This window comes from Eleutherodactylus coqui, chromosome 13 (assembly GCF_035609145.1).
Source record: "Eleutherodactylus coqui strain aEleCoq1 chromosome 13, aEleCoq1.hap1, whole genome shotgun sequence".
NCBI lineage: Eukaryota > Metazoa > Chordata > Amphibia > Anura > Eleutherodactylidae > Eleutherodactylus > Eleutherodactylus coqui.
In genome coordinates, this window is record NC_089849.1 from 128151470 (window position 1) to 128169292 (window position 17823).

The 17823-nt window shown below is 53.7% G+C and overlaps 1 protein-coding gene across 3 annotated transcripts in view; it reads left to right on the plus strand.

The window, feature by feature from the left end:
- LOC136588320 (uncharacterized) overlaps nucleotides 1–17823 on the plus strand; it is a 30815-nt gene that overhangs the window by 2572 nt on the left and 10420 nt on the right. For 2 of the 3 annotated variants that reach the window (XM_066587435.1, XM_066587434.1), the window contains exons 2-7: nucleotides 3019–3125; nucleotides 3876–4019; nucleotides 4099–4222; nucleotides 5765–5842; nucleotides 10064–10491; nucleotides 11380–11506. In XM_066587435.1, the coding sequence (XP_066443532.1) occupies nucleotides 3051–3125; nucleotides 3876–4019; nucleotides 4099–4222; nucleotides 5765–5842; nucleotides 10064–10491; nucleotides 11380–11506 (976 nt within the window). In that variant the 5' untranslated portion in view covers nucleotides 3019–3050. The remainder of the gene's footprint in view (nucleotides 1–3018; nucleotides 3126–3875; nucleotides 4020–4098; nucleotides 4223–5764; nucleotides 5843–10063; nucleotides 10492–11379; nucleotides 11507–17823) is intronic. The other variant, XM_066587436.1, reaches the window with a different exon arrangement.

Below are 17823 nucleotides of genomic sequence, written 5' to 3' on the forward strand. Positions count from 1 at the left end.
CTTTTACCTTCACATTCGTGGAAACGAACGGCCTAAATCGCTGCATGCTTTATTGTGCCGCAGGCTGCACGCAGACGGCCGCCATCGGTCAATGGAAGCCGTCCGATCCGCGACCTATATGCAATCGACATCATGGACGGGCCGCGGTACCCGTGTCATCGCCTAGCAACGGTACGGGAAAAAATCTGTACTGCGCAGGACTGACGGCGATCGTCTGCGACCGCCCACAGCGCAGGCCCGCGGGGCCGCCCGCAGCACAGAGAGCGCGGGGCCGCCCGCAGCACAGAAAGCGAAGGTTTCTCCGCCCATTTGGGGGGGGAGGCGTTCCGGTTTCTCCGCCCATTTGGGGGGGGAGGCGTTCCGGTTTCTCCGCCCATTTGGGGGGGAGGCGTTCCGGTTTCTCCGCCCATTTGGGGGGTTTGGGGGGGAGGCGTTCCGGTTTCTCCGCCCATTTGGGGGGGAGGCGTTCCGGTTTCTCCGCCCATTTGGGGGGGGAGGCGTTCCGGTTTCTCCGCCCATTTGGGGGGGGAGGCGTTCCGGTTTCTCCGCCCATTTGGGGGGGGAGGCGTTCCGGTTTCTCCGCCCATTTAGGGGGGGAGGCGTTCCGGTTTCTCCGCCCATTTGGGGGGGGAGGCGTTCCGGTTTCTCCGCCCATTTGGGGGGGAGGCGTTCCCGGTTTCTCCGCCCATTTGGGGGGGGAGGCGTTCCGGTTTCTCCGCCCATTTGGGGGGGGAGGCGTTCCGGTTTCTCCGCCCATTTGGGGGGGGGAGGCGTTCCGGTTTCTCCGCCCATTTGGGGGGGGAGGCGTTCCGGTTTCTCCGCCCATTTGGGGGGGGAGGCGTTCCGGTTTCTCCGCCCATTTGGGGGGGGGAGGCGTTCCGGTTTCTCCGCCCATTTGGGGGGGGAGGCGTTCCGGTTTCTCCGCCCATTTGAGGGGGAGGCGTTCCGGTTTCTCCGCCCATTTGGGGGGGGAGGCGTTCCGGTTTCTCCGCCCATTTGGGGGGGGAGGCGTTCCGGTTTCTCCGCCCATTTGGGGGGGGAGGCGTTCCGGTTTCTCCGCCCATTTGGGGGGGGAGGCGTTCCGGTTTCTCCGCCCATTTGGGGGGGGAGGCGTTCCGGTTTCTCCGCCCATTTGGGGGGGGGAGGCGTTCCGGTTTCTCCGCCCATTTGGGGGGGGAGGCGTTCCGGTTTCTCCGCCCATTTGGGGGGGGAGGCGTTCCGGTTTCTCCGCCCATTTGGGGGGGGGAGGCGTTCCGGTTTCTCCGCCCATTTGGGGGGGGGAGGCGTTCCGGTTTCTCCGCCCATTTGGGGGGGGGGAGGCGTTCCGGTTTCTCCGCCCATTTGGGGGGGGAGGCGTTCCGGTTTCTCCGCCCATTTGGGGGGGGGGGAGGCGTTCCTGTTTCTCCGCCCATTTGGGGGGGGGAGGCGTTCCTGTTTCTCCGCCCATTTGGGGGGGGGGAGGCGTTCCTGTTTCTCCGCCCATTTGGGGGGGGGGAGGCGTTCCTGTTTCTCCGCCCATTTGGGGGGGGGAGGCGTTCCTGTTTCTCCGCCCATTTGGGGGGGGGAGGCGTTCCTGTTTCTCCGCCCATTTGGGGGGGGGAGGCGTTCCGGTTTCTCCGCCCATTTGGGGGGGGAGGCGTTCCGGTTTCTCCGCCCATTTGGGGGGGGAGGCGTTCCGGTTTCTCCGCCCATTTGGGGGGGGAGGCGTTCCGGTTTCTCCGCCCATTTGGGGGGGGAGGCGGTCCGGTTTCTCCGCCCATTTGGGGGGGGAGGCGTTCCGGTTTCTCCGCCCATTTGGGGGGGAGGCGGTCCGGTTTTCTCCGCCCATTTGGGGGAGGGGGGGAGGCGGTCCGGTTTCTCCGCCCATTTGGGGGAGGGGGGAGGCGGTCCGGTTTCTCCGCCCATTTGGGGGAGGGGGGAGGCGGTCCGGTTTCTCCGCCCATTTGGGGGAGGGGGGAGGCGGTCCGGTTTCTCCGCCCATTTGGGGGGGGGGGAGGCGGTCCGGTTTCTCCGCCCATTTGGGGGAGGGGGGAGGCGGTCCGGTTTCTCCGCCCATTTGGGGGAGGGGGAGGCGGTCCGGTTTCTCCGCCCATTTGGGGGAGGGGGGAGGCGGTCCGGTTTCTCCGCCCATTTGGGGGAGGGGGGAGGCGGTCCGGTTTCTCCGCCCATTTGGGGGAGGGGGGAGGCGGTCCGGTTTCTCCGCCCATTTGGGGGAGGGGGGGAGGCGGTCCGGTTTCTCCGCCCATTTGGGGGAGGGGGGAGGCGGTCCGGTTTCTCCGCCCATTTGGGGGAGGGGGGAGGCGGTCCGGTTTCTCCGCCCATTTGGGGGAGGGGGGAGGCGGTCCGGTTTCTCCGCCCATTTGGGGGAGGGGGGAGGCGGTCCGGTTTCTCCGCCCATTTGGGGGAGGGGGGAGGCGGTCCGGTTTCTCCGCCCATTTGGGGGAGGGGGGAGGCGGTCCGGTTTCTCCGCCCATTTGGGGGAGGGGGGAGGCGGTCCGGTTTCTCCGCCCATTTGGGGGAGGGGGGAGGCGGTCCGGTTTCTCCGCCCATTTGGGGGAGGGGGAGGCGGTCCGGTTTCTCCGCCCATTTGGGGGAGGGGGGAGGCGGTCCGGTTTCTCCGCCCATTTGGGGGAGGGGGGAGGCGGTCCGGTTTCTCCGCCCATTTGGGGGAGGCGTTCCGGTTTCTCCGCCCATTTTGGGGGGGGAGGCGTTCCGGTTTCTCCGCCCATTTGGGGGGGGGGGAGGCGTTCTGGTTTTCGCAGTTTGTTTTCGTCTTGATTTTTGGAATCTGCATACTAGATTACATAAGATGAGATGCGCCTCCCATTCAGACAAACAAGGTCGGACACTGCAGGCTGGTGTAACAGCTGAACACCCCTAATTGTATGGGCGGAGCCCCCTTATTGTACCTGGGCCCCCAGCTGCAATATGTAGAGGATTGCTGGTGATATGTAATCACATGGCGCATGTCTCATCACAGCAAGTAGGACGTCCTTATCTGGTTTGTCTGTTTATAAGGGTCATCCTGAAGACGACCTCTGTGCCCACTGATGATGGACAGCAATCATGTGACTAAGAGGATATTAAGGCTTACCTTGGAGGTCATCTACCTGCTGACCGGTGAGGTGAGTGATTCCGTCAGTGTCGCCATGATGTCTCTTCCCTTGTCCGGTACTCCACCATTCGAGCAGAATTTGACACTTGGAGAATTGTAGTGTGTTGGCCCCCTTGACCCGCTGTAGCGTGTTGGCCCCCCTTGACCCGCTGTAGCGTGTTGGCCCCCCTTGACCCGCTGTAGTGTGTTGGCCCCCCTTGACCCGCTGTGGCGTGTTGGCCCCCCTTGACCCGCTGTGGCGTGTTGGCCCCCCTTGACCCGCTGTGGCGTGTTGGCCCCCCTTGACCCGCTGTGGCGTGTTGGCCCCCCTTGACCCGCTGTGGCGTGTTGGCCCCCCTTGACCCGCTGTGGCGTGTTGGCCCCCCTTGACCCGCTGTGGCGTGTTGGCCCCCCCTTGACCCGCTGTGGCGTGTTGGCCCCCCCTTGACCCGCTGTGGCGTGTTGGCCCCCCGTTGACCCGCTGTGGCGTGTTGGCCCCCCCCTTGACCCGCTGTGGCGTGTTGGCCCCCCCTTGACCCGCTGTGGCGTGTTGGCCCCCCCTTGACCCGCTGTGGCGTGTTGGCCCCCCCTTGACCCGCTGTGGCGTGTTGGCCCCCCCCTTGACCCGCTGTGGCGTGTTGGCCCCCCCCTTGACCCGCTGTGGCGTGTTGGCCCCCCCCTTGACCCGCTGTGGCGTGTTGGCCCCCCCCTTGACCCGCTGTAGCGTGTTGGCCCCCCCTTGACCCGCTGTAGCGTGTTGGCCCTTTACATCTGTTTGCAGGAATATGCACCTGTAAAGCAATGTGCGGAGTTCGTGTCATTTAAGTCCTTCTTGGATTCTCCGCTGCCATCAAGGACCCACGAGAAGAAGAATGAGAAGATCCGAGAGCTCGTCCACAAGATCCTTCACCTGCTGACGGGGGAGGTGAGACTGCCGTGGGGAGGGGGACACGTTATACGGTAACACGAAGCGGTTGGTGATGTTAATGGTGGTGACTTGTCAGGTCCCTGTACGGTGTGAGGACATCATGGTCTGCTTCAGCATGGAGGAGTGGGACTACGTAGAAGGACACAAGGAGCTCTACAAGGACGTCCTGACGGAGGGTCCTGAAGCCTTCCCGCCTCTTGGTAATGTTGTTGCCTTCTTACAACTTTCTACTTCATAAACATGAAGGGATTTCTAGTTTTCAAACAGATAAGTTTTACAAGATGTTTTCCGCGCATCTCCAGCTGCCGGAACACACCGGGGTCAGACCGCTAGGCGCTGCTGCCACTCGGAATTACTGGGGTAGTGGACAGCTGCGCCGGCCACTACACAGCTTGACGCGGCGGCATCCGATCCAACCCCGGTGTAGTCGGCACTGACAGCTGCGACAGCCACTACACTGCTTGAAGCGGCAGCATGCGATCCGACCCTGGTGTAGCCGGTACTGACAGCTGCAACAGCCACTACACTGCTTGAAGCGGCAGCATGCGATCCGACCCTGGTGTAGCCGGTACTGACAGCTACGCCAGCCACTACACTGCTTGAAGCGGCAGCATGCGATTCGACCCTGGTGTAGCCTGGCACTGACAGCTACGCCAGCCACTACACTGCTTGAAGCGGCAGCATGCGATCCGACCCTGGTGTAGCCGGTACTGACAGCTGCAACAGCCACTACACAGCTTGAAGCGGCAGCATGCGATCCGACCCTGGTGTAGCCGGTACTGACAGCTGCAACAGCCACTACACAGCTTGACGCGGCGGCATCCGATCCAACCCCGGTGTAGTCGGCACTGACAGCTGCGACAGCCACTACACAGCTTGATGCAGCAGAATCCGATCCAACCCCGCTGTAGTCGGCACTGACAGCTGCGACAGCCACTACACTGCTTGAAGCGGCAGCATGCGATCCGACCCTGGTGTAGCCCAGCGCTGCCTGGAAGAATCCCAGCATGCTCTAGTTTACTGTGGATTCCGCACGGACGGCCTCCATTAATGGCAGCCCTTACACAGGTAACATTGCTTATGGACTGCAGGCACCCGCGTCATCTGCAAGCAACGGTGCAGCGAATGCAAACAAACAAAAAACCTGTACTGCGCATGAACGCCTGCGTGTCATCCGCAATACAGCAAAGTGCCGGCCTGGACCCGTGACGTGATGACTCGGTGCTTCCCAATGACGTTCTGTCTATCCCCCTGCTTAAATGTGCTGCTCACCAATAGTCGGCAGTAACGGCACGCTGGGCCGCCCATTCTGCCCTGAGTGACCTCCCACTTGGCGCATGCAGGACGTCCATCAAGGACTGCTGGGATTATGAAGCACAGACTGTTATAGCTTGTATTGTTTTCTCCCTCGTAGTAAATACCCGATTATAAGGGGCGTGTTTAGTACCTTATTAAAGGGATTGTCCAGGGTTAGAAAAACATGGCTGCTTTCTTCCAGACATGGCGCCACCCTTGTCCTTGGATTGTATCTGGCATTGCAGATCACTTCAATGAAGCTGAACTGTTTGGAAGAAAGCAGCTGTAACCCAGAGGACCCCTTTAACAAGCGTTCTATCTCTGTGCCCGTGGTTTCCCCACCAACACATTATTGCCGGGCTCCTTTAACCTGAGCGTTGCACAGCGGCGCTCCACAGATGCCGGCAATCCGCCTGCTTTACTCATGTTATGGCTTTGTGTCTCAGTAGGGGATGCGGCTGAAGAAGCGAAGACAGACCTTCCATGCAAGAGTGGAAATAAGAAGGAAGGCCCGGCCACAGAAGGTAGGTATTTGTAAGTAAGTAGTCTGACGTGGAGACTGTCGCCGGCGCCCTGGTTTGGCTGTCCTACGTGGCTACACATATTACTAAGAAGTATGCAGTCTGTGAATCTTCCGCCCGTCTTTCCCTGCCTGACATCACGCTCCACGGGGGATAAAAAAGTAACTTTCATGCTGTGGTTTGAGTAACCAGGAGTTCTCTGCAGTTAATCAGCAAGCCCTTAATACCTGAGGAAGGCCCCTGAGAGGGTGGAAGCTGCTGCACATCATGTCTGTTTGTTACGAGGTCTCTATCTACTGGATGACTTGGCTTCTCTCACTGAGAACCATCCCGTTCTCCAGGCCATAAGACATCAGTTGTCTGGACAAAATGTATAATACGCAATGTGAGCCCCTCCCCCGCACCGCCGCTAGTAGAGGGTTAATCCTGAACCGCCAAAGGAAATCCCAGACATCTTCAATGACTCTACCCCCCCTTCCCCGATAGAACCATACCTTCTGTCTTGGACATTTGCTGGTTCTATGTAACTTTTAGCCCAACTCACATACTTTTACTACAATGCAGTGTAATCCTCAAGAAGTAGCGATTCTGGAGCATCTATACTTATGTCCATGTGCGAGGCCTTTCCTCTATTATGGCGCAATGTGCGGATCCCAGTGCAGACTTTGGCCACGGAGCTCCCTCGCGCACTAGTAGAGCGTGCGGAGACGTCATTACTCGATGCCGCTGGGGATTCTCTTCTGTTGTCTGAGCTCCATTCTCTTGGCTTGGACATCGCTGCAGAACTTCCTTCTGAATCCCACAACAATCTGCGATGTGTGAACTTCTCCTCCTTGGACCTGACCTTACAGCCGGTTGTCACCATTCCCCGTGTCCACTGACAGCTACACTAATAATTGTCAATTATTCATACCCTTCCAGAAGGAATGATTGGCGGTGACCGGGCGCGGGCAGCCTAGGGGCCGGTGACCGGGCGCGGGCAGCCTAGGGGCCGGTGACCGGGCGCGGGCAGCCTAGGGGCCGGTGACCGGGCGCGGGCAGCCTAGGGGCCGGTGACCGGGCGCGGGCAGCCTAGGGGCCGGTGACCGGGCGCGGGCAGCCTAGGGGCCGGTGACCGGGCGCGGGCAGCCTAGGGGCCGGTGACCGGGCGCGGGCAGCCTAGGGGCCGGTGACCGGGCGCGGGCAGCCTAGGGGCCGGTGACCGGGCGCGGGCAGCCTAGGGGCCGGTGACCGGGCAGAAAGGAAAGCCTTCCTACATTCAAAATGGATGGTGAGTTTGGTGAGGAGCGAGTTGCAGTCATCAAGCCAAGAGTGGATAAGTTTTTGATGTCTCTACAGTGATAATAGGGCGGATTCAGGAGCTGTTTTTGGGCGGCAGGTGACATGAGCCAGCAAGTGATTGAATGTAGGGACTAAAGGAAAGATCTGAGTCAAATCTGATGGTTTAGGTTGATTACTTCTTGTGTTTCCACTATTTAAGTTTTTGAGAGATTCAGTAGATCATCTGTCACGAAACGGATAGAAAGATACAAGTCATCTGTGAAATGTCCCCTCGTATGTTGTAGGACGCCAAGATGTGCGACACCGAGCAGACAGACGGGGGATGGTAAATCCACCCATAGAAAAGACAAACGGTTTCTAGAGCTGATGCCTTTATTGGCCGGAAAAGTTCTGTCGGCGGGGCCCCGGCTCTATCCGCGCGGCCCCGGCTCTATCCGCGCGGCTTCGAGCTCGAAAGCTCCTGTTAGATTATACATGAACAACCAAGAGCCGCGCACAGCAGTCTAGACATCATTATATGGAGATAAGTCTAAAGTGTAGAACTGAAGCTCTTGTATCAGATGAAGCGCTGATGACTTGGGAAGCCACCGATCAGGCTGGTGGGTGGGAAGCGTCCTTGTAATGAGGCGGCTTAACTCCTTCTGACAACGAATGGAAAGTTCTCATTAGTTTAAATTCCTAAATTTCTCTTTCTGGTCTTTAAAATAACTTTTGACGATTAAGACTCTTAAATCCATTGAGCTGTGAGCTGGTCCAGTGACCTGGTTCCCCCCGGGGTGTATGAAGTGTCTTCCTTATAGTAGGCCTTTACAATATCTTCCCGGAATGTAGTCTGTTTTGGCTTTTTTCAATGTATATTCCTTGATTGTAGCATGTGCCCGACACCAAGTACCTCACTGCACGGGCCCGACACCACGGGCCCGACACCACGGGCCCCACACCACGGGCCCCACACCACGGGCCCCACACCACGGGCCCCACACCACGGGCCCCACACCACGGGCCCCACACCACGGGCCCCACACCACGGGCCCCACACCATGTTCCCCACAGCGGAGGATGTATAGGAGAGAGCAGCAGTGACCTTATAGTTCTGTTGTTGTTGGGTATGCGGCCTGTGTTCTTTGGTGATATGCCGGTACAGGTCTTGCATTTCCTCTCAGGGGATATTATTTTACAGGGACTTTTCATAGTTGCCAACATTTTGCCTTCTGTTAATATTAAAATTTTTGGACAAACACCAGAAAGTAACGTAAACCTCAGCGCAGAGTAAAGCCATAAAACTACTAAACTCTGACACAGATATCGCCATTAAACCAGCTGGTAACAGTGGTGCTATAATAGTAACAAGTGCGGGGACGTCTCTACAGGCTGGGCCTCTCGGGCTGCCTGAGGCTGGTTCTCATGAGACCTCCGTAAATGGTCTTGGAAAACTGATAAGATGTTTGACAGTTCTAAAGGCCCATTTGGACACAACGATTATCACTCAAAAGCCATCTTTTGAGTGATAAGCGCTGTCTAAACACTGTTCGTTCACCGCTAACTTGTAGTAAGCTAGAAATCAGTGATGAGCCTCATCAATGCCGCACGCCGAGTTCTCAGTGGGATACCGCTGATAGCTCCGAGAACAAAGCAGCTGTCAGCGCTCCTGCTCTTCTCAGAACTATCCGCGGTATCCCACTCTGCCGTCATTTACACTGTATAACTAACTAGCTATTACCAAGTGTTTGCTAAAAACTGTCACTCAGACTGCTGTTTATCATTGTGCCGTGTAAATGGGCCTTAACGCTGGGGTTTATGACTCATTACAGGGACCCTTCCCACCCATCAGCCTTACGCCATCACCTCTTCCTCATTCATCATACACAATCTATGGCTCAGGTCTCTTCATTTAACATCGTTCAAATTCTTGTCCCTCTTGGTGGTTCATTAATCTTTCGTCTGATGAAGGAGCCTCTGAGCTCTGGCAGCTCGCAAATATAGAACATAGTATGCAAGGCTTAAAGAAGGCAATCTAGTTCAGCCTGTTTCCACCCCCTTGTTGATCCAGAGGAAGGCAAAAAAGAAAACCCAATGAGGCAGAAGCCAAAACATTCCTTCCCGACTCCATAATGGCAGTCAAACTAATCCCGGGACCAACCTCTGATAGTACCTACCTGAACGTAAGACCCGGATCACCAACCCCGCTGGTCACCTAATGTCTATATCCTGTAATATCATAGAAAGACATCCAGTCCCTCTTAAACTCCTCTATGGATCCTGCCATCACCACGTCCTCAGGCAGAGAGTTCCACAGTCTCACTGCTCTTACAGTAAAGAACCCCCTTCTGTGTTGGTGATGAAACCTGCTTTCCTCTAGACGTAGCGGATGTCCTCTCATTACCGTCGCAGTCCTGGGTATAAACAGATCCTGGCAGAGATCCTTGTATCGTCCCCTCATGTATTTATACACAGTTATTTGGTCGCCCCTTAGCCGTCTATTTTCCGGGGTGAATAATCCCAGTTTTGGTGCCTCTCTGGGTATTCCAGTCCCTTCATTCCATGTATTAGTTTAGTTGCCCTTCTTTGAACCCCCTCCAGCACTGTAACATCTTTCCTGAGCCCCGGTGTCCAGAACTGTGCGCAGTATTCCATGTGGGGCGGAGATGCATCTTGCCCATGAGTAAAGCGGTTTTGCTATTGGTATTGCTAGAACATTCCATTCCCCTGCGGTGCTGACCGCCACACGTCCGGGAATGACGCCGTTTGCCCCGTTCGTTATGAAGCACTAATTACCTTTAAGAGAAATTTTCAGGAGTAATAAGAAAATTCCTTTGAAATTCTGCTGTGTCTGCGGATATCCAGACTTTGGCGCACTATAATGCCGTAATGACCTGACTGCGGTAGTCGGCGGCTGCCATCCAGTTACATTTCACCATTTGTTTTTTTTCAATATTTCTACAGAAGGATGGAGGACTAGATGCGAGAGCCCCCTGCATTCACTGGACTGCACAGAGGAGGACTTTGATGGGTCGCAGGACGGCAGCGATAAATATGGCAGTCTACCCTCCAACCAAGACGACGGCGAAGACAAAGAGCGAGAAGAAAGTGACTGCGCATCACAGCAGAATGATGAGGAGAACGATGTGTCAGACTACAGCGGCGATGACGAGACCCTCTCCAACGACTGCAAACTGCAGGCACACGATACTTCCAAGGACTGTAAACAGGAGGCGCACGATCTCCCCAAGGATTGTAAAATGCAAATGGACGGTCTCCCAAAGGACTGTAAACAAGAACCGGGGGGTCTCACAAAGGACTGCAAATGGGAAGACGTCAAAAAACTAAAGGGCTGTAAACATGAAGCTGATGGGATTGAACAGTATTATGAGGTAGAGGGGAATATATGGCATATCTCCTCCATGGTAAAATACCTTGACAGTGTAATAATCTGAAAACCTAGAGCAGGAGGCCAAACCTTAGTCCCAAGTATATAGCGAGAGGTCCCTGGCGGGACATGTCGGCCTACCAATGCAAAAACTAATTTGGCTTAAAAACTCCTATTAGCATACGGGGGGCCATCTGGAATATGGTCCAGCTGTGGTGTTCAGGCCGCAAGACTACAAAGGAAATAAAAAGCATGTAACGATAATACACCGCAGTAACAGTCCCCGACCGATACACCGCAGTAACAGTCCCCGACCGATACACCGCAGTAACAGTCCCCGACCGATACACCGCAGTAACAGTCCCCGACCGATACACCGCAGTAACAGTCCCCGACCGATACACCGCAGTAACAGTCCCCGACCGATACACCGCAGTAACAGTCCCCGACCGATACACCGCAGTAACAGTCCCCGACCGATACACCGCAATAACAATCCCCGACCGATACAGTGTGCTCTTTAACTTTATGCCGATTGGTCGGGGATTGTTACTGCGGTGTATTATCGGCTTTTTATTTCTGCAGTAAAGTATTTACAATCCTGCGGCGTCTTACTCTCGTCTGTGTTGGAGTTGCATATTCTATAGTTTGTCATTATGGGGGCCATAATGGTGATGTGGTGATTTGCGCAGCTCCTTACTAAGAGGTCCTGCCTTCTTGTCTTCCTGTAGCCATTAGATAATATGACGCTGGTCTGTGATTGGGTGACGGCAGCGTTAGAGACCAACATGATCTAACATGGTCCCCCTTGTATGACCTGCTGATCTGTCATCAATAATATTACATCATTGGTGATCCGGAAGTCTAAGTATCCATTCTTTATGCTCCTCAGGAAGAGTTGCTAAAAGATGTGAAGATTGAGGTGGTATCCGATGATGATTGGGAAGACGAGACGTCCTTCTGGGGTGAACAGGGAAGAGACCTCTTCATGGAGGCGACTGCAGATGACATCAGCCCAGGTACGTGTCACACATGTTAGGTCTTCCCCCTTTGTTCTGAGTAATGAGAGGACATGGGGTCCCCGGGACCAGGAGAGACAAACCCCTTCAAGGGAAGCGGTCACCTCTGAGCAGTGCAATAAACCAGGTTATGGCGCTGCGCTCCATGGGAGTGCGTGGGCGCGACATTCAGAAAAGAGGCTCATTTTGATGCCACACAAGATAGAAGACCATAGATGGACGGACGGCTTACATGGGCGGATGGTCGGACGGTTATGCCTGCAGAAGCTGAACGAATTCTCATGGTCATTCAGTCTCCACCAGCATATATACTGAACGATTCCTTGTAAAACGGCCCTTATGAGTGACCTCTATGTGCTGCCGGGAGGCGGCGGATGTACGGTGCAGTTATTGATGGGGCTTGGGCAGAGAGCAGCTCTTAGTTACGGAGGTTCACCGGCTGCACCTTCCCTCCCAGTGTCTATGAATACGCCGTCTGATGAATCTGCGCTGCACTGATATTCCTGCTGTGCATGTTAGAGAACACCGTAGGGATGCGCCACAAGGTCTTCACATATATCCAATCCCCAAGGTGTCGGGAGAGCTGCAGGACATAAGGAGGGCTTCCCTTATAGGGAAAAGCCCCTCAAAAAGAGATACAAATAATATTCTATTAGAGAAAGCGTCTCTGCGCTTCGTGATCATGTGATGGTGTGAGCAGAATACTTGTCCTAAGAACCAAAGAAAGGCACTTACTGGGCAGGAGGGGGGGAGGGGTTCAGAAGCCCCCTCCTTGAAGTGTGGACTCCAACATCAGAGGTAAGTACACTCCAACCCGCTGGGGTACCATCCAAAAGTTTTTAATATGACAAACAGGCAACGCGCTTCGGGGTTTAAACATTAATACCTTTTATTTAAGCCAACATAAAAAAAACCTGCATGTACTCACATTTATATGGAAAGATTGATAGAGCACATTTCATGGGTGACGCCATCTTGGAGGCAGGACTGTGTCATCATAGGGGTGGAGTTAGTGTGATTAGCCAGTCATTTCGACGAGCCATATCACAGAAGGGGTGTGGCTAATAACGTGGACACACCGTCTCAGCACGCCGCGTCATCCTGTAGGCGGGATTGGTGACGCCGGCACGTTACTAAGACGTGTCGTGTCACCATGCAGATCACGTGGTATCCTCAGTGACGCGGTCACGCCGTTTTAGTGCGCCGCGCCCTGATAGGGGCGGAGTTATTGACGTGCCACGTCATCGTATTGGTATAATTGATAGTAAAGGTACATCCTCTCTAGATACCGCGTCATCTTAGAGGCGGAGTAGATGACGTGAATTCGTTGTATCGGCGGAGCAGTCCTATAACTTACTTATGACTTTATATGATGGCATCATTTCAAGGATCACGTAACCCACAATATCAAAAAACCTTCCATCACATCATCCTCGGGTCGTGTGTGTGTGTGTATATATATGTTTCTCTCATCCATTTCAAATGATAACTCCTTATAATTATAAACCTCTCTTCGATGCAACACAACATGCAGCCCCAGAATCAGCATTAAAGGGGTTGTCCCGCGCCGAAACGGGTTTTTTTTTTTTTTTCAACCCCCCCCCCCCCCGGAGCGCTTACCTTAATCCCCGCGCTCCGGTGACTTCAATACTTACCGCTGAAGATGGCCGCCGGGATCCTCTGTCTTCGTGGACCGCAGCTCTTCTGTGCGGTCCACTGCCGATTCCAGCCTCCTGATTGGCTGGAATCGGCACGTGACGGGGCGGAGCTACACGGAGCCGCTCTCTGGCACGAGCGGCTCCATAGAAGACTGCTGAAGACCCGGACTGCGCAAGCGCGGCTAATTTGGCCATCGGAGGCCAAAAATTAGTCAGCACCATGGAGACGAGGACGCTAGCAACGGAGCAGGTAAGTAAAAAACTTTTTATAACTTCTGTTTTGCTCATAATTAATGCACAATGTACATTACAAAGTGCATTAATATGGCCATACAGAAGTGTATAGACCCACTTGCTGCCTCGGGACAACCCCTTTAAGTAACAGAACAGGCTTACATTTCACTCTATTCCATCTCAAACCGCTACGGGTTATACTATACTGCTGTCATAAGGTGTGTGATAATACAATATAATATACCAAGTCTGAGATTATATAGAAACAATGTATTATATTAAAAGGAGAAATAAAAAACCAACTGCCTGACAAAAGAAGAAATGAACAATATGAATATTAAACAACCGCATCCCCCAGATTTCTATTTCTTGCCCAAAGTGCATAAAACCAAAAAACCACCAGCCGCCCAATAATGGCGGGCGCCAGCTCTATCACTTCTGCGTTATTTGAATATGTAGATCTTCAGCTCCAGAGGATAGTCACCTCCATTCCAGCCGCTACACAGGAGACTTCTAGGAAGCCTTAAAAAAGGTGGAATGGCAAAAGGGCTGCATATTCTGCACTGTCGACGTCACTGCCCTCTACAGGAACATACCACACGAAAAGGGGATCATAGCAGCGGACGAAAGATACGCTGATGCCGAAGAATCAGAAGAGCGATCAAGTTTATATTAAACAACAATTACTTCACTTATAAAAATCAGTTCTTCTTGCAGCAAAAAGGGAGTGCAATGGGCACTAAATCTGCGCCGGTTTACACAAATCTTTATTTGGGCGCGTTCGAAGAAAAGATAAAGGAGCAAAACATTAAATTCTACCGTCGATATATTGACAATATTTTTTTGATTTGGGAGGGTAAGGAAGAAGATCTAAACATCAACCATTGGGGGCTAAACTTTACAGAAGATCGCAGGAGCTCAAAAGCCTCTTAAGTGAACAAAATCATCACTAAGACCTTTTTTTAAAAAAACAGACACGAACAGCTACTTGAAGTACACAAGTTGCCACGCCAAGGCCTGGAAAAACAACATCCCCTATGGGCAATTTACCCGTTTGGGCAGAAATTGCACTAAAACTGAAGATTTTGTCACTCAATCAGACGTGTTAAAAAAGAAGTTTAAAGAAAGGAAACCTCCTGATCAGCTAGTAGAACAAGCCTATGAGACGGCCCTGAAACGGAAGAATGAAGGAACCACACACAGAAACAACCAAGATTCATAACAAAATAGAACATCCAGCATGCTAGAATTCGAAAAATTCTCCAAACTCATTGGAATATTTTAAAAGAAGACCCGTTTTTACAAAGCCCTCTAGCTGATAACCCTACTTTAACACTTTGGAAGAACAAAACTATAAAGGAGACGGCGGCACCAGCATGTCCCCATAACTATAAAGGAGACGGTGGCACCAGCATGTCCCCGTAACTATAAAGGAGACGGTGGCACCAGCATGTCCCCGTAACTATAAAGGAGATGGTAGCACCAGCATGTCCCCGTAACTATAAAGGAGACGGTGGCACCAGCATGTCCCCATAACTATAAAGGAGACGGTAGCACCAGCATGTCCCCATAACTATAAAGGAGACGGTGGCACCAGCATGTCCCCATAACTATAAAGGAGACGGTGGCACCAGCATGTCCCCATAACTATAAAGGAGACGGTGGCACCAGCATGTCCCCATAACTATAAAGGAGACGGCGGCGCCAGCATGTCCCCGTAACTATAAAGGAGACGGCGGCGCCAGCATGTCCCCGTAACTATAAAGGAGACGGCGGCGCCAGCATGTCCCCGTAACTATAAAGGAGACGGCGGCACCAGCATGTCCCCGTAACTATAAAGGAGACGGCGGCACCAGCATGTCCCCGTAACTATAAAGGAGACGGTGGCACCAGCATGTCCCCGTAACTATAAAGGAGACGGCGGCGCCAGCATGTCCCCGTAACTATAAAGGAGACGGCGGCGCCAGCATGTCCCCGTAACTATAAAGGAGACGGCGGCGCCAGCATGTCCCCGTAACTATAAAGGAGACGGCGGCGCCAGCATGTCCCCGTAACTATAAAGGAGACGGCGGCGCCAGCATGTCCCCGTAACTATAAAGGAGACGGCGGCACCAGCATGTCCCCGTAACTATAAAGGAGACGGCGGCACCAGCATGTCCCCGTAACTATAAAGGAGACGGCGGCACCAGCATGTCCCCGTAACTATAAAGGAGACGGCGGCACCAGCATGTCCCCGTAACTATAAAGGAGACGGCGGCACCAGCATGTCCCCATAACTATAAAGGAGACGGCGGCGCCAGCATGTCCCCGTAACTATAAAGGAGACGGCGGCGCCAGCATGTCCCCGTAACTATAAAGGAGACGGCGGCGCCAGCATGTCCCCGTAACTATAAAGGAGACGGCGGCGCCAGCATGTCCCCGTAACTATAAAGGAGACGGCGGCGCCAGCATGTCCCCGTAACTATAAAGGAGACGGCGGCACCAGCATGTCCCCGTAACTATAAAGGAGACGGCGGCACCAGCATGTCCCCGTAACTATAAAGGAGACGGCGGCACCAGCATGTCCCCGTAACTATAAAGGAGACGGCGGCACCAGCATGTCCCCGTAACTATAAAGGAGACGGTGGCACCAGCATGTCCCCATAACTATAAAGGAGACGGCGGCGCCAGCATGTCCCCGTAACTATAAAGGAGACGGCGGCACCAGCATGTCCCCGTAACTATAAAGGAGACGGCGGCGCCAGCATGTCCCCGTAACTATAAAGGAGACGGCGGCGCCAGCATGTCCCCGTAACTATAAAGGAGACGGCGGCGCCAGCATGTCCCCGTAACTATAAAGGAGACGGCGGCACCAGCATGTCCCCGTAACTATAAAGGAGACGGCGGCACCAGCATGTCCCCGTAACTATAAAGGAGACGGCGGCACCAGCATGTCCCCGTAACTATAAAGGAGACGGCGGCACCAGCATGTCCCCGTAAAGGAGACGGCGGCACCAGCATGTCCCCGTAAAGGAGACGGCGGCACCAGCATGTCCCCGTAAAGGAGACGGCGGCACCAGCATGTCCCCGTAAAGGAGACGGCGGCACCAGCATGTCCCCGTAAAGGAGACGGCGGCACCAGCATGTCCCCGTAAAGGAGACGGCGGCACCAGCATGTCCCCGTAAAGGAGACGGCGGCACCAGCATGTCCCCGTAAAGGAGACGGCGGCACCAGCATGTCCCCGTAAAGGAGACGGCGGCACCAGCATGTCCCCGTAAAGGAGACGGCGGCACCAGCATGTCCCCGTGACTAGAAAGGAGACGGCGGCACCAGCATGTCCCCAAAAGCGTATTCAAAATAAAAAAAATGAAAAAAAAGACAAATCCCTGGCCGTAGCGTCACTTTAAGCACTATAAAAGGAACCTTTTAAATGTGGGAAATCGAGATGCAAGTGTTGTGCACTTATACCGCACGGCAAGAGAGAAACCCAAGTCAGTTTAGATCATGTAATGTGTTGTATTAAGACGAAATCCGTGATTACTTAGAATGTCCCTGCGGACTCGGATCCATCGGCCGCACAATTAATGCACTAGGAATCCACATCGCAACAACGTAACAAAGGGATTCCTAAATCACAGCAACACAATAGAGATTTCACAGGCTTAGAAGTCACGCGGATAGAAAAGACTCCATCAGGTCAGTCCTCCCTTCTCAAGAGAAGAGAGAGGTTTGGGATTTACAAGATGAGGGCGCTGGTCCCCCACGGCCTAAACGAAGATGTAGAGAAAAAACAACAGGAGAAGAAAGTGTTATTTCTCCTTTTAATATATTATATTGTGTTATTTAAAGAGGCCGAGATCATTATACATAAACCATCTAATATATCCTACACCTTATGACAGGAGTATATTATAACCCGTAGCGGTCTGAGATGGAATAGAGTGAAATGTAAGCTTGTTCTGTTAATTAATGCTGATTCTGGGGCTGCATGTTGTGTTGCATCGAAGAGAGGTTTATAATTATAAGGAGTTATCATTTGAAATGGATGAGAGAAACATATATATATATATATATACATACACACACACACACGACCCGAGGATGATGTGATGGAAGGTTTTTTGATATTGTGGGTTACGTGATCCTTGAAATGATGCCGTCATATAAAGTCATAAGTAAGTTATAGGACTGCTCCGCCGATACAACGAATTCACGTCATCTACTCCGCCTCTAAGATGACGCGGTATCTAGAGAGGATGTACCTTTACTATCAATTATACCAATACGATGACGTGGCACGTCAATAACTCCGCCCCTATCAGGGCGCGGCGCACTAAAACGGCGTGACCGCGTCACTGAGGATACCACGTGATCTGCATGGTGACACGACACGTCTTAGTAACGTGCCGGCGTCACCAATCCCGCCTATAGGATGACGCGGCGTG